Below are 16438 nucleotides of genomic sequence, written 5' to 3'. Positions count from 1 at the left end.
TATTTAAACAAATGAACAATTAACGTGCAATGAGAAAAGGCTTGACGTTACAATGAAAGGATTGACAATGGTGTATGGGGTTGAAATTAAATTGAAATAAAAAATAAATTTGAATAATAACTTAAAGGTTCAAATAATTTAGATGTGACATCTCTCAGGGTAGGGTGTCGTGCTGGCTTGAATGCTAATAATTAATAAATGTAATAGTGTCCAAATAGGCCTAATTAAGGTGTTGAACTTATAAATCCCAACAATGAAAAATCTAATTTTGGTGTTGTCCAAAAGGTAAGTCCAATTAGCACAAAATTTAAAAGAGTTTAAAGAAAAGGTTATACTTAATTTTGAAGATAATGATTGAGTTGAGTCCTCTTGAGGTTTAGGCTACTATATGATATAACTTGAAACTTGAAATGAACTTGATTCTTGATAAATGAATTTGATTTAACTTAGGTAAAAATTTTGAGTCCTTCTTCTAATAATTTCAACTTCTCAATGGCTTCCTTCTCTCTCAAATCCAATGTTCACATCACTGATTGTTGAACACATGGGATCACTTTCACTGCTTCTTAAATTTTGATTCCTTATGGACTAATTTTGAAATTATATTATAAGAAATGTTGATGTATTGCAATTCTCTTACATATTTAATAAATAATTAGGTTGTGGGTGTTGAAAAAAAAATATAGGCTATGGAATGAATATTATTAATGATTAATTGAACATATTAATGAAATTATCAATTATCAATTATCAATCAAGATGGGGACGCCCCTTAGGTGCGTATTTTAACCCAAATATGAGTGAAGGATGAGTGTAGAATGGTGTGAGATGACCTGTGTAGCTTTGTTACTGACTAAGATCAGCTGCCTCATTAGCCAGGATTGTCTATTTAAAGCCCAATGATCAGGAACAGCTGGGTCCAGTTTCGAACCATCAAAAAGCTACTGACTTTTCTCAGGATCGAACCGGCGACCTTTTGAATAGTAGGCGAGCACTATAACCACTCAGCTACCAAATGATATAAATTATGAAAATGAATATTAGGGCAGCCTTTCTGAGGAGTGATTATTAGGTGTATGAATAAAAGTTAACATTTAAAAAAAAATTTAATACTAAATAATGAATGAAATGAAATGAAATATTACAATCTATATTATGTTTTCACTAAGCTGAATGAATACGTAACCTCTCTGAAAAGTCTGTAGTATATTGCAGTTTTCCAGCTTAATGACTTTCTAAATCATGCACATATTTCTGCATAAATATTGTAAAATGTTTATCCAGTTGCTGTAAACTACTATTAATTTAACAAAATATGGACACGGCTCGAATGGGTACCGTGCCCTTCTGCACTTGTAGTATTTAGAACCTAGTGTCCCTTAATTGTTAGTCCCTAGTATTAACCACAATTATGGTTCAATTCGATTCGTTACAAATCATTCAATTAAAATGCAATTAAAAACTACTTTCGGCCAGAAATTTGGTTGGAATGTGGAATATTTTAGCTATTGTATAAAATTATAGGTTAACTAGTGTACATGTTGCTCGAAATCGAGCAATTGCAAAGAAGTACAGGAGTTACATATAAACAAATGACTTGTTAAAAAACTAATAACAGTCATAATTTCCGATGATTTTAAAAGAGTCAACTAAAAGATTATTAACTAATGGAAATACTCACAATTTACATAACAGTCCTATTCCAGTTTAAAGGGTTATTTTTTAACTATCAAACTGCCCATGGACGGGAAATGGTAAGCTTACAATTTAAGTCAACATAAAAAGTCTGTCAGCTTTTATAATGTACTGTACCTAAGTTATTTAGCCAATTTGTAGACAATAAGGTGTAGGCTACTTTAAACTCTACAGAACTCTCATGCTTCCATGGGGAGCAATTAATTATTAATATTTAATTCCTGACAACAGTTGGAGTTTCAAAACAATGTTGGTTTCCCATGTTAATCTTATGGAGAAATACGAAACTTTAAAGGGTCCCAGGGCCTCACTCTCTAATTATTTACCTAAAAAGAAAGTTTCCTGCACAACTTCACGTTACGCTCTTTCCAATGACACCAAAAACATGTCAATCGGTTCATTAGTTTCGGATGAGTAATTGTCACAAAAATCCTGCTTGCGTATTAAATAAGTATAGATATAGATAGATGTGACTGTGGACCCAATTTTGTACTAAACACACGCTGTTGTTTGATCTCGAGTAGCCGACCCAGTGTTAGCATCAAGAGGCCAAAAACTAGGAACGTAGCGCCAGCCACGTCCCTTTCACTTTCAGCAATTTTACAACCCTCGCCAACCCTACACATCCAAAGACAGAGAGAGAGAGAGAGAGAGGGAGAGAGACAGTAAAACAGCTGTCGAAGTCGATCGGGTCGACCTAGCCTCGGTCGTCAACTCGCTTTCTTTTTCTTCGCCTACAAGCGTTTGAATAGGGGCGCGGGAAAACTACTTGTGTGATGCGGCACGCGTAATACCGGAAAAGGCCTTCGGGTAGTTCTAGAGCGCCGCCAGAATTGGGTCGCTGGAGTCGCGTTTTAGTTGCCACTTTACTATTGAAGACTCTTAAGTGGAAAAAGAGTTTATGACGAAATATACCCCCACCGCAACAAACCTGCAGACTAAGCAAATTTCTATTTGCCTGATTGGATTTACACTAAAATGACTTCTTGAAAATATCACAGTTATTCCATATTTAAATAGAATAAGTTTAACAAGTACTTAGGTTTGCTGCAACAGGGAGGGTAAAAGTGTGTTTTTTTGTGTAAAATAATAACATTTTATAAATAAATAAATGATTTTTTTCTAATTTGATGCAAATATTTTCATAAACAAGAAAACTACTACAGTTTACTTATTCCCTGGTGTGAGTGAGGGTATACATTCAACTCTAGAAAATACGCTGGTCAACGAACGACAAAGAGCCGCCGATGTCTAGAGTTTCCTTGGATGGGTGGCTGACCGACCGGTGGTCATAGGGTGACGACACAAAGGGGGTGGTAGGCGGGTATCCGTGTCGGCCAGTGAGTCAGTGTTACCGGTGTTACTTCAAAGATGAATTAATGCCCTCGGGGAATCCCGAGGTAGGCGCGGCGCCGCCAGCTCGACACTTGTTTCGGTCACTGGTCTTGGTTGATGGTTTCGTTTTCGTTTTACTATCTTTTGATACTTTTACATAAACGATATAGCCATGATATATTACTAATGAAAATTCAATAAGTACATTGCACACTAGGATAGTTCATGTAAACAGTTGTTACTTAAATAGTTTGGAACTCTGGCCACGTCTATATTCTTCATTAGAGTGAACTTAACTGCAGGCTATTCAATAGACTGTGAAAAAAAACTGTGAATGATTTTATGTACTTGGGGTTTGATATTTTTTTTTATTATTATAGCAAAAACTACCAATCTTTGTCATCCGCGTCATAATTCTTGAGCTAACTACTTCTGCAATGATATACCTTACGTCACAAAACTGTATTAACCCTAGATCCAGTACCTCTGCTCCAACTAGTATTATAACATTGCCGTCCAGGAATCTTTGAACATATAGTTTGACAATAAGTGCATGGATAGTACAGCCGTTTCAACAAGGATTTATTTACTATATGTTCTTAAAACTGAAATTAATTAGAAAACTATTAAAATAAATTAAATTAATTAATTTGATGTGAATTTAGCTTTAGTTAACAACACTCATACAAGTTCATAAACATAAACCAAATATTTTTTTTTACTAGAAACGATTTGCAGGGTCGTCCAGATGAACTTGGAAATAGTACCATAGATAAAAGGAGTAGACATACTCTGTCATACATACATGTCTATACTCCTTTTATCCTTATATTAGTTCATTAGAAAATCTGAATATACAGTAGTGCCGTGCGTTTGAAGTACTTACTCAGAACACAGACTTACTTGAGGACAGTTACACAATAAAACGCAAAGATCTACGGAAGTAAAGACTACATTATTTAGTAAAAAAAAGAACAAGGATGCGTCAGTTAGGGCCAGTTAGACAATTGAAGTACACAGAATTGAATCACCATAGTATTGTCCATGCAACAACGTGAGAGGATAAAACATGTACTTCTTCAATTATAATTACATGTTTCTGTGTAAAACCGAAGACGTCTACAGACTTTACTAAGAAAAACTTCTCCCCGGTAACACAGGCAATGGGAATTCCTTCTAGACAAGGTTTTCAATAGGCCTACAACAAAATCATAAAACAAAAGATGTTTCTCAGGCTAAGTAGCACACTGTGCACTTCAGCAAATAAATAGTTTACCGAGATAACTATTGCTTACCAAGACAGCAGTGTCATTTAAGGAGAAATAGTACAAACTAATGTCACCAAAAGTCTAAATTCATTCTTTATTTTATTTTTTTAAGAGAGGGAAAAATAGACAACAAAGCTTTAAATAACCGGTATTATCAATTTGTATTTATCTCTCAATTGAATAAATGTAACGGTAGTTACCTCACCACTGTTCACAATATTTGACCCTCCTATTACATAAATATGTTAGTTAATTTAATATACAAACTCGTGTACATGTTGCTCAAATTCGAGCAATTTCAAAGTATTACAGAATTTATTTCAAAACGAAAAAAAGTAATATTCAATGAGTTTAAAAGAGTCAACTCAAAGATCACCAGTGTGTAACTGCTGGAGATACTCACGATGTATATACAGTAATCAACATTTCCTGTAAATATTTTATCATATTTCATAAATTGGTATTGCATTTTAATGTTTCTACAAATGTTTCCTGACTTATAGCTGCATAAGGTTGTCCATGTTTATCTTATTTATTGATAAACCTATGCATGGCACCACCCTTGTCGCCAGCAGTAAGTTTACAAATTTCAGTAATTTTTTAATAAAGATAAACACTTTTTTGATCATATTAAGGACTTCCTGTTGTCTGTAACAATTTTATTTGTTCAATCGGCGTATTTTTATTTATTTAGTTAAATAAAACATTTATTTCATTGAAGTAAACTAATATAGGCCTATTTATATTCACTGTACTGTGTATAACAAAATATCGATTGAGAAACAAACAATTACACGTAATAAAAACCTCACTAGTCCGCTGCATTGTGATAGCTGAAAATCGTCGGAATGAAAACCGCCGCTACAAGATACAGAAGTTGGTACGCCTGCAGGGCCCTCCACAGCTGCGCGCGCCGCTGGCACTGCCGCTCAACACATCCCCACCTAAAAGACGAGCAAGTGGTAAGTCGGTCGGGAGGATTGACGACAAGTTGGTTTCTCGTGTATAATAATTTAGATTTACAGGCCGGTCAACTGGACTGACGATGAAATAACTTGTCGACGTACTGGTTTTCAGTAATTATCTATTTAATTAAAAAAGACGGTCTAGTGGCAAGACGACCAAGTATCTTGTCGGTCAACTGGTGGCCCCCCCCTGCAGGCTTCACTTGTGGTGCGGGCCTTAGGCTTGTGGTTTGATGTGTAGAACGTTCCCAATGAGAGTCCGATGAAGATGAGAAAATAGGTGTGAAATGATGATTGTAAGAGAATTTGCATCTACTGGCCAGTAAATAATAATTCTTTTCCAGCAATAGCATAGTAATTTTAGTACTCATATAAATGAGAAATTTAAAGGGATGACGACAATCTTAACCTTAATAATTTATAACTCAGGTTTTTTTGGGGTAGGTCAAGACTGGCCACTTAAGTTAACACCACTTGGTAAGACAACAAAAAAAGAACAAGTCAATATTAGTGTTTTAGATGGCCTTGTAATAACTATGTACGTGTGGTGTAGTGGAGCGGGAACTTGTGGGAATGGTGTTAACTACAGTAGGCCTACTGAAAATGTATAAAATATAAAATTTCAGTAATGGTTATTTTTTATTTTGTCACTTGCTGCATAAAAAACAACTTAATATGACTCATGGTTTTTACAAGTTGTAGATCACCAATTGCTGTTCCCGTCGCACATTCATGAAGACATTGATTTATTATAAATTATTCCACTTATTTTCCAGATTTCCACAAAATCATGACACAAATATACCGCGATCACATTGAAATCGTGAATATCTCCGATGTTTATCAGTTCTCAGACGATGGTGAGCATTCTCACACTTGTCAAAACAAGGTAAATTGTCTACATTAGTCATATTTATTACTGTCCTGGGGCTATAATGGATTCTTAATTACTTAATTTCTTACCGACAGACTGGACTTGCAAACACATGGTTTCTTGAGGCTGAAGTTCCGTCAGATATATACGCAGACTTTCCATCACACTCTGGAAGTAAGGCATCATACCTTCTTTGGCAGCACTGGCTGTAGAGACAGACATTCATTAACCACAACTGTACTGTAACAATCTGACATAGTGTATCTCAAAAGGTTTTTTTAAGTTCTCAAACTTTAGCTTATTATGACTCATGAACTGAGCAAACTAAAATTTAGATTGTTTGAGTTTTTTTCTATTACATTATCTGAACTAAACACCTAGACCGTAACGGTTGTAATTTGAAAATATCCCAATGGTTGAATTCAAACAATGACCATGGTAATCAGCCGTCGTTTTCAATCATCCAAGTTCACTCCCTACCCCCAAATTACCTTGGATAATCCAGGTCCTACTGTACTCTGGCACTTACAAAGTTTTATTGTGCCAATCGGCTTTTTTTTCTAGGACGCTAGACACAAGCCCGGTATTGTTTTTCACATTACTTCAGACTAGACCTGGGGGTTGCGGCATTATCAGTTAGATATCAGTGATATGGCGGGATTTGAACCTGGGACCTCAGGGACCGATTGTGCCAATCGTGCAACTTAGAGAGCAATTATTCCTCACTCTCATCAATATACTTAGGCCCTACATACTATTTACCGCCACTCCCCTTATGACTAGGGTTCGTCAGGGTGGTTTTAGGGTCGATGATTTAAGGTGAGCTTGGTTAGGTTGGATCTAGATTAGGTTGGGTTAGGTCATATTATTCTTTGATGTTGTAAAACGAGAGGTCAATGAGAAAGTTTTTCAGATCTGGTTTGAACTTGTTCAAGCTTAATTTTGTTTCTAATGTTGACAGGAGACAGTTGAAGGATTTGCAACCTAATTCATACTGTCACACTCTAGGGCTACTCGCTAGGATAATAAGTCTAAAAATCCTACCTCGAGCAACTTTCTCTGGGGTAGTTGAGTAAAGGCCAATGACTTTTTTGAAAATTTAAAAAAGCATTAATGCAACTAATTATCTACCTATGGGTACTGATCTAGCTAAGCCCCTAACTCCCAACTGACTCCAACTGAGGCACTCCACTGACTGACGAGCGTCCTACTTCTCCCCACTGCACTTACAAAAGTACCTTATAATGGGAAACGTCCCAGGCGCAGGGAATTTATGGGATCCCTGTGTCACAATGCAACATCTAAATCTTATATTAAAACTCACCACATGACCCGACAGTGCAGATGGCTAGCTCTCGCAAATGTACAGGGTGAGGTGGAGACAGCAGGGGGATCAAATAAGTCATCAACATCGGCAGAAACTGCAGCAGGCCCGAGTCTAGATTCTCACAAAACGTGTCCAATGCGTAAAACATTTTCTCCACCTTCTGAGAAGGTTCTTCGCCTTTCTTGGACACGGCCTGAAGGTGTTCGAGCAGGAAGGGAACAAGCTGCGTGGCATGTACACTGATGTCTGGCTGTTAGAAAAACAGATGTTAACATTAGCAAGCTGTAGTGAAGACAGACTAAAAGTAAAACTGAATAACTTCATGATCAGCATTGTACATGTTATCAAATTTACGGAAAGTAAACAGATTTTTCTAATAATACTTTTAACATTTATTTTCACTTATACTGTTAACTCACAACACGATAATACATGGAAAATATGATAGGTGGTGTTCTATTTTGATTGAATTGAACACTCCAATCACCAATCATCATCAGGAAAAGTGCTTAACAATTTAAGTTTTTCACTGTTTACTATAGGTTGGCCACAAAATAAACTGGTGTTAAAACCCAATGCAGTTGAGGCCAGCCGAAAACTTTAGAACACTATAGAATGGACATGTTATGTATGGAAGGGTCGAATGGGATGCTAAATTATTCTAACACGTTCATTATCTTTGCTATTTCTAACTTCTTCAGTTTACCGTTAATTTGATTGAAAATCTGTCATTAAAGGCCAAAGAAAGGGAAACCTAACAATACTTTACCTGCAGAAACTCAGAGAACTGTCCCACGGCGAAGAGTGCTGCATTCTGTACTGAAGTCGCTGGGTCTTGTAGACCTTTCAGCACCTGATCTATGAACATCTTGATGTACTTCTGCCTGATATACTCCGAGCAGCCCTCCGACACCAGCGCCATGGCCATGTACGCAGCGTTGCGTACTGACGGATTCTGATGCTGCACACTTGGCTCAATGTACTTCTGCATCTGCAAAATTAAATTATCAAATTCTGATAGTTTTTTAATGGAAAAAAGCAACTTGGCTTTGGAATAATTATTAAGAAGAAAGGAAGGATACACAACTAACTCACCTGAATAAAGAGTCCCAGGAGGTCAATAGAACAAATAGAAAGTACACATTAAACTGATATTTTGCCCCTTTCAGGGACTTCTTCAGAGGTAGAAGGTAGAATGGCAGTTACAGTTCTGGTTCTAGAACTGTAACTGCCAAAACTGTAACTGCCATTCAACCTTCTACCTATGAAGAAGCCCGAAATATCAGTTTAATGTGTATTTTCTATGTGTTCTATTGACCTGCTGGGACTCTTTATTCAGGAGAGCAAATTGCAATAGGTGGTCAATTACCGCACTTTAACTTTGTATGTAAATTAGGAAGATTTGTGTTATAGTGCGTATTGCTTATTTTTTTTACAGAAGGGTTCTGACATTGGACATTCGGCTTTAGATACTTCTGCATCTGAAAAATGCTAAAACCAATCAATACCTTAACTTTAACTTATTGTACATTAGGAAAATTTCTATTGCAGAGTGTATAAACTTAGCTAATGTTTTAAATACTGAATCAAAAACAAGCAATTAAGCTTCAAATGCGTCTATTTATAATAAAGACTATAGGGCAATAATGTAGGCAAATACTTAAATTATTGATTTTGTACAGAAAAATCTCAATTTTTAAATCCTAAGTTAAAAAGTTTATCAAATAAAATATAAATAAAACAAAATAATAATAAGCATACACTTTTAGTCATTTCAGTGAAAAACAGTCTAAACCTTACTAATTTCACAAAATAAAAATACAATACTTAAAAACAAAGAGTGACAAAATAAATAACTATGGGGGTCACGGAAAGGGAAAGGAATGTTGGACAAAAAACACTCAAGATAAGCTTGTGAGATGGAAGCCTGTTCCTGGACTAAGTCGCTATCAGGTGGGTTACTTAATTTAATTTGTAAGAATAATTAGAATACACAGTACAAAATTTTTTAGTAAAACTTGAACAAATTTAGTGGAGATTTGTATTGAAACTCGATGGGTAGGCTAAATTTAAGCAAATTAGTGAAGGAAAAATCAAATTTGTGTTGAAAAGAAACAACTTTTCAATGGCGACTTTGTATAAAGCTCTCATAGGCAATTTTCTTGCAGTGAACTCTAAATTGATGCTGTACTTACCAGTGTGGGCAGTAGCTTATCAGGAGGCAGGTGCAAAGCCAGCAGATCTAATGTCTGACTCGCAACTGTGGTTGGAGTGCTCGACTCCATATCTGGGTACTCTTCTTCATCTTCTGTCGCGATACACATAAGTGCAAACACCACATCTAAAATTGGCTCAACCAATTTCAGCTTCACAATTTGCTGCAAACAAATAACTGCCTATAATCCTGTTGAAAAGACTTTTTTTAGTTTTAAAAATTTGTCTCAGTCCTCCCCTTCCCAGAAATACTACGGTTTCAGTAACCCTTTTCCTGTTACATGCTATGTCTTTCTGTCATTCGCTTCGCATAGTATTGTTGGGGTAGTGTGAAGTGTTTTTGAAGTAAAAAATAAATAAATAAAAAAAATAAAGCAGCATTAAAAATTTTACCAAGCCAATTCAAAATTAATTCAATCTAAATACTTTCAAATACATGAAATAAATACCATTTCAAATTTAAAGGATGATCTTACAAATAAATATCAAAAAGAAAATAGTTTGTTTGTAACTAGATGTGTGCAAGCCTGAGATTTTTTATCAAGGTTGCTCAAGGTAATACTGTGAATACCTCCTGTGGTCATGGAAAAAGCATAATCATCTTCTGCAATCTCAACAAAATTTTTATCACCTCCCGCAGTAGTGTAGGCATCCTACTTGCCTCCTGTGATAACGGCAAAATTCTAATCATTTCCTGTGACCGTGTGGACATTAGTATCGTCTCCCTCAAACACAAAAAAGTTATTTTCGTTATCCCCACAATCGCGGCAAAATATTGAACATCTACTGCATTCACAAGAACATCATCATCGTCCTCCGCAATCGCAGCAAAATCATAACATCTCCTCCGGTCATGTTGATATTATTAATGTCTTAAGCGACAGCAGCAAAATTATTATCACATCCTGTGCTTGTGTAGAAATCATCAATCGTCTCTTGCGGTCACAGAAATGTTATCATCGCCATCCGTAATCATGGCAAAAGCGTGAATTTTCAGTCTAGGGATCTTCACAGACAGTTGAGTATTGGTGTCGACTCTTGACAATCAATCCTCAATAGGGGTATCAATGTTGAATAATCGGTGTTCGAGAATATACATATCCCTAATTTCTAGGCGTAGAACTGTTTGGATCATCCTTATGATAAACAGCTTGATCTTTATTTTGAAGCAGCTAAAGCAACAAGATTTAAAAATCTCAAGAGTAAGCTTGAGCCCCTACAGAACAAAATCTTTGTCGATGGTACTTCTGTTACATGAACCTTTGTAGAATAAATATTTTCCCAGTTGGCTCCTTTAGCTCTGTTATATAATAAAAACACGTCCTAATGCAGTACTTTGAATCACGCCTTTAGAGATTGACTAAGTGAAGGTAAAAAGTTAGCAAAGGTATTTAAATAAAAAATTCCAGTAATACTTGGAATTTCATAATATCCAAACAACAAAATCCTATGGAGATAAAAAAATTTATTGAATACCTTCTTCTTACTCTGCACCAACATGCCAACGATGTTGAGGGCTTTTATCTGCAAGTCGTTGTCGTAGGAAGGGTTGTGGGCAAGTTGCAAGCACGTTTCAATAATGAGACGGAGATGAGGCACCAACACGACCACTGCCTCATCACACAACTCGTCGATGAGGCACAACACCTCGATGGCGTGGTCGGAACGCTTGGGTGCCATCCCCTGCACTACTGCCATCACTGTAGGGATCAAGGCGTGGTAGGTGTTCACCATCTACAAACAATACACATTTTTCAGACACTATTTTTTCTTTCAGTATTTTGTTTTTGTTTTGACTACCATACAGTTATCTGTGGAATTATTTTAGATTGGGCTGGTTTGGTTTTATCTTTTCAAGTATAAAGTACCTTCTCAACTAAGGATGGGAACATTGGACAACTAGTTTTTGCGAATCGTGATGAAATGTGTCCACAATACCACTCAGCCTAAATAACAACGTTGTAGGGAATTTGTTCTTACAGTGTAAAAGAGACAACTAAGTTCAAATATGGTAGTCTCAACTATCCTATCTACTTTGGCAGCGACAAGATCAGATAAGCAAAAGATCAGAGAGCACAGAAAATTATTTAAAAAATCCTACAATAAAGGGCTCTGTTCACACTGGCAACAAGACAACACTGATTAGAGAATAGCCTACATTCAAAACGCACTCAAGATGTGGAAGCCTATGCACTTTGCCCTTTGACTGTAGTGTATTGCTAAATTGGCCAAGTTTATTTACATTTTTATGATTTATGATCAGAGAAAAATATTTTAAAAAGCCAAATTGAAACCATCATGAACTGGTTCTGAAGGAATAAATTGCCCTAAAACTCACACTGAACTTTTGTTGACTATAAAATTTGTGAAACTGTGATGTTAAAATTAAGATTTACAGAAATAAGTTACAGAACTATAATTTAACTTTAGAGATATCAAAGTATAAGATTTTACTAAGATATTCTCTGGTATCTGTATGATATGCAGGATGGAATAAAGGTCTACTTTTTGCCAAACAAATCGTTTATAATAGATTAGTAAGTTAGTTGCACATAGTGCTTGCCAAGTAACCATAAGGTCACCACTCACCAGTTTGATCCGGTGAAAAGTCAGTACCTTACCTTTTGATAATTTGTAGCCTAACTGGGCCCAACTGTCCTTAATCTTCCAACTTTAAATGGTTCTAACTAAACAAACCGTCGGTCTTATGTCACTAACAAAGCTACACAAGGCATCTCACTATATTCTACACTCATTCCTCATTGATATTTGGATTGAAATACGGTACGTCTAGTTGTGTCTCCATCTCATTGGGTAAATAATGGTAATAATAGTACAGAGAGTCAGGCCTACATGCTGGTCTCCTTGGATGGCCGGCACAAAGTTGGTCATGCAGAGCACAGTGAGCCATGCCAGGTTTCCCCCGATGTCCTGCAGGCTGCCAAGAGTCGAGGCGAACAGAGTAGCGAAAGAGTGAGCGTGCGCTAGGAACTGGTCTGCTGCTATGTCCGTCAAGATGCAAAGAAGGAAAAACCCGAGCTGAAAATGTACATGAGTTTTGTTAGCCTACATCTTAGTTGAAAATGTTGTCTTAGACCAAAGTTACTAATATTATAAATGTAAAAAAGATGGATGTTTGTGAGTGTGATACGTGGTGAATCACTTGTAAGGCCATCTAGTTTGGGTAAAACCATGTTCGAAAGTTGCTAATCGCTTAAAAAAGGACATATTTTTTGAAGGTACACTTTTATTTAATTGATTCAAGTTATACGCATCAATGTGTGGTTTTTTTTTCAAATCAATAGACCTACTACCAATTAAATATGTAAACACATTTTACGAGCAAAAACAAATTTGATAAGTTATATGCCTTCAAGGATGTTAGACCTAACATTAATTTAAAATCTTTACTTTAAAGGGACATAGAGAAAAATAATCAACCAATCCATACTTGGTAACTTGAAATATTCTTTTTTACATTGGAATTGGTAGTCAACACATTTATGAATTGAGTTGTTAAATATTGCTTTCTATTATTGTTTTCCTTACCTCTTTATCGTTGATATTCTCGCTTTGGGTTTTCTGCTGAAGGAATTGCATCAACTCTGGCCAACCATTTTCTGGGAATTCGTGTTTTGCCAAAACACCAATCACCTGACCGATTGCCGTTTTAACTTGTTTTTCTGTGTCGTTTATAAATGATTGCATCAACCCTTGCTTTACACTGTGAAAATATATTACCGTAGTTCAATATTTAGGAACTGCATCAAAAGCCTACCACACATTAATTAATAAACTGATAACTTTTTTGTGAAGATACCTACTTAAAGTACTTCAGATTTACTGGCAAATAAGATCTAATATGAAACAAATAACTTTTCCAAAATTGTATTACAATAAGATATAAGATAATATAGTCTCCTTGTTTAACAATGTGATCTGATTTATAGCTTTGCTATTATTGAAACTGTTGTGCGGTATGTGCCAGTAAACAGTTATTTTTCAAACTAATAATGTGTAAAACCTTAAATATTAGGTGGGGTTCTTAACCAAAATGGTTTTAAGCTGTTAAGAACAGTTTTTTTATGAGAAACTAATAAAATAATCTTAAATAAATTAACTACTCCCCAAAAAGCATTTGTGTATCCACCCTCTGTAACTGCTTGAAAAATGCTACAGGCGTAGGCGATTAAAAAAAAATTTTGGTATAGCAGCCTCTGGATCACATAATTTTGGCTGAACTGGCTAAATGGTTTAAGTTACCTGTCTTCGTCATGATAATATTAGTCATGACTCATCTTCTGGCGTCGCCACACGTACTGGCAAGGTTTTACAGCATTATTTTCGTTTTTTGTGTTTTAATCGTGTGCTCTCATGTCAAGGACAGATTTAGCCAAATCGGATAGGTGACCTGATTTGTCTTTGTTACACCTTAAGATGGACTCACCCTATAGTCTGAAACTAGGCCTATAGTAGTGTACAACTAAAATATCACTTGACGAAGCCAGGTAACCTAACTTAAACCATTTTGCTCAAAAAAAGGTTTTTCTTAAAATGGCTCTTGAGTTGTTATGTTAGCTAAAACACTTAATATGTTTTTTACCTAGTTATTTTATATCTCTATGATAACTATTGAGTTCTTAATTAGGTTTTCCAATAAGCCTCTAAAGAAAAAGGTAGGAAATATAAATCAAGCTTACAACTGCCTTGTTTCTGTTGGCAGTTTCAGCCAATAGCGGTGTTTTGCAAGTTTTTTCCTCAATATTACTGCAGCTAGCTTTCGTATCTGCATGTTGGGAGATGAACCAATGACAGAACACAAACTAGGAACTGCATCAGGGCTCTTGAATGCTTCTCGGAGGTCATTAGTACCCTGAAAATCAGTTAAAACTTAAATTATTGACAGCTTGTACAATTGTAAGAAATTGTGTAGATTATTTATTTTCACTAACTTAGAGGCCTAGATGGTCAGAACTTTAAGATATATAGGCTACACAGTGGTCACGGTTCCCGGTGAACCCTCAAACCCATCTTCTGAAGGAGCTAGATTTTGAGTGCTGCAGCTATAAGCCTATGGCCCCAGAGTGCGATGCCATAGCTCACGTGGCTTTGAGAGCATGGTAACTTAAGTTATACTGTGCCCAAATATAGTTTAGAGATAGGTAAGTTAACCAACACAAGTTTCCTAAAGGAGATAAACTACTCTGGCAAGCTTGACGCATAATCTATCTGGTTTAACACTTTGGCTGCCAGGTAGTTTTGTTATTTTGTAGGCTTACTTAGGTAGCCTATTCATTGAATATGTGACGCATACAATTGTATGAAAACAACTTGACTTGTCCATGCATGTAAAAATGACAAATAAACGTCTTATGTCTTATTTTCCATGGTGAAATTGCCAAGCGAATATAGCAGTGGTGGTCACCCTGCTGCCAGCACTACTGTATTTAGTATTTGGCCACTGTGTGTACTGCCAGGCGAAAAAATGTGATCTTTTACAAAATTATTTTTAAAATGTCACAACTTCCCTTGTAAGAACCTCAATTATTTATTTTGTTTTGTAGAAGAATGTTTGTACTAAAAGCTCATAACTTAAGTTAGGCCTATAACTTATGCAATAACTTAATAAGTTTAATCAATTGTACTTAACTTAATTAGGTAATTAAGTTAACTTAACTTCTTAAAAACAAAATTTTTTTAAGTGTTTCTAAAATTGAATTTGAAAAATTAGGCCTAGTTTTTGTATTGAAAAACTATAAAACTTGGTTAAAAAACTTTCAGGGTGCTTTACCTAAAACAGGGTGTTCAAAAAAGGTGGGGGCAGAGCCTAATTTACGTAGTGATTCCTTGGGTCAAAATTAAGAGGAAAATCAAGAATAAAATCTTCCCTTAATCGCTTTGGAACATCGACCTACAAGTCTAGCCAACACAAGTTTCCTAAAGGAGATAAACTACTCTGGCAAGCTTGACGCATAATCTATCTGGTTTAACACTTTGGCTGTCTATCTAACTTAGATATTTTTATTACCGCAATGGTAATATCAGTTAGGCCTAAAGTGTGAAGTTACTTTGACTACACTTAGGCCTAGGCCTATCTTAGAAAAAGGCACATAAACTTAATACTTTAAATTGTTAAATACAATCAAACTGGTCATTCTTAAATGATTTCTTGATACAAATGCATGACTAACTAGACACAATCCAATTTAAGGGTGTCTTGTATGATAAGTGGACCGGAAGATAAGCCTTAGCCTGTCCTATGGGTAACATAACCTAAAGATTGGTTTTAACTCTTAATTTAATGGTTTGCTATACTCAAATTAACATTTACCTCAGCAAGGACATTAGTGTCTGGAGTGATCAATTTGTTTAAAATCGTATCCATTTCAAATCTTGTCAGAACATTTAGTACCAAAACTAAATGTTATTCAGAAACACGATTAACTTACAGTAAATTTGTTTTAATTACACACCACACCACGACGACGACCAAAACCACATTTACCACTGGGGCCGGGCACCGGCACAATTTGCCAATTTGGCACCTACCAACCAGAGAACCAATGAATACGAAGACTCGACTGGCGCTCAGAATCCTCCTAGCTCAGCACGGCCGCCTTTAACTAGGCCGCGGCAACGTCGCAATCGCAAGTGGTGTTGTTCAGTGACAGACGTCCCTTAAGATAACATGGCAGACAGGTGACATCGGCTCAATTATTCGCACTTTATTGATTTAAATTTAAATTTATGAATATACATT

General features: G+C 35.9%; 1 protein-coding gene across 1 annotated transcript in view; it reads right to left on the bottom strand.

The window, feature by feature from the left end:
* LOC128994169 (importin-4-like) overlaps positions 1-16181 on the bottom strand; it is a 34274-nt gene extending 18093 nt beyond the window's left edge. The window contains exons 1-9 of the mRNA XM_054418527.1: positions 16010-16181; positions 14379-14551; positions 13228-13402; positions 12532-12717; positions 11155-11412; positions 9660-9842; positions 8234-8455; positions 7462-7714; positions 6227-6343 (exon numbers count right to left, since the gene is read on the bottom strand). Of these exons, the coding sequence (XP_054274502.1) occupies positions 6227-6343; positions 7462-7714; positions 8234-8455; positions 9660-9842; positions 11155-11412; positions 12532-12717; positions 13228-13402; positions 14379-14551; positions 16010-16063 (1621 nt within the window). The 5' untranslated portion in view covers positions 16064-16181. The remainder of the gene's footprint in view (positions 1-6226; positions 6344-7461; positions 7715-8233; positions 8456-9659; positions 9843-11154; positions 11413-12531; positions 12718-13227; positions 13403-14378; positions 14552-16009) is intronic.
* Between the last annotated feature and the right edge of the window lie 257 nt (positions 16182-16438).

Source organism: Macrosteles quadrilineatus, unplaced genomic scaffold (assembly GCF_028750875.1).
Source record: "Macrosteles quadrilineatus isolate MER2022 unplaced genomic scaffold, UCM_ALF_1.0 Scaffold_5__1_contigs__length_97177068, whole genome shotgun sequence".
NCBI lineage: Eukaryota > Metazoa > Arthropoda > Insecta > Hemiptera > Cicadellidae > Macrosteles > Macrosteles quadrilineatus.
This window is presented reverse-complemented; position numbering and strand designations above follow the sequence as displayed.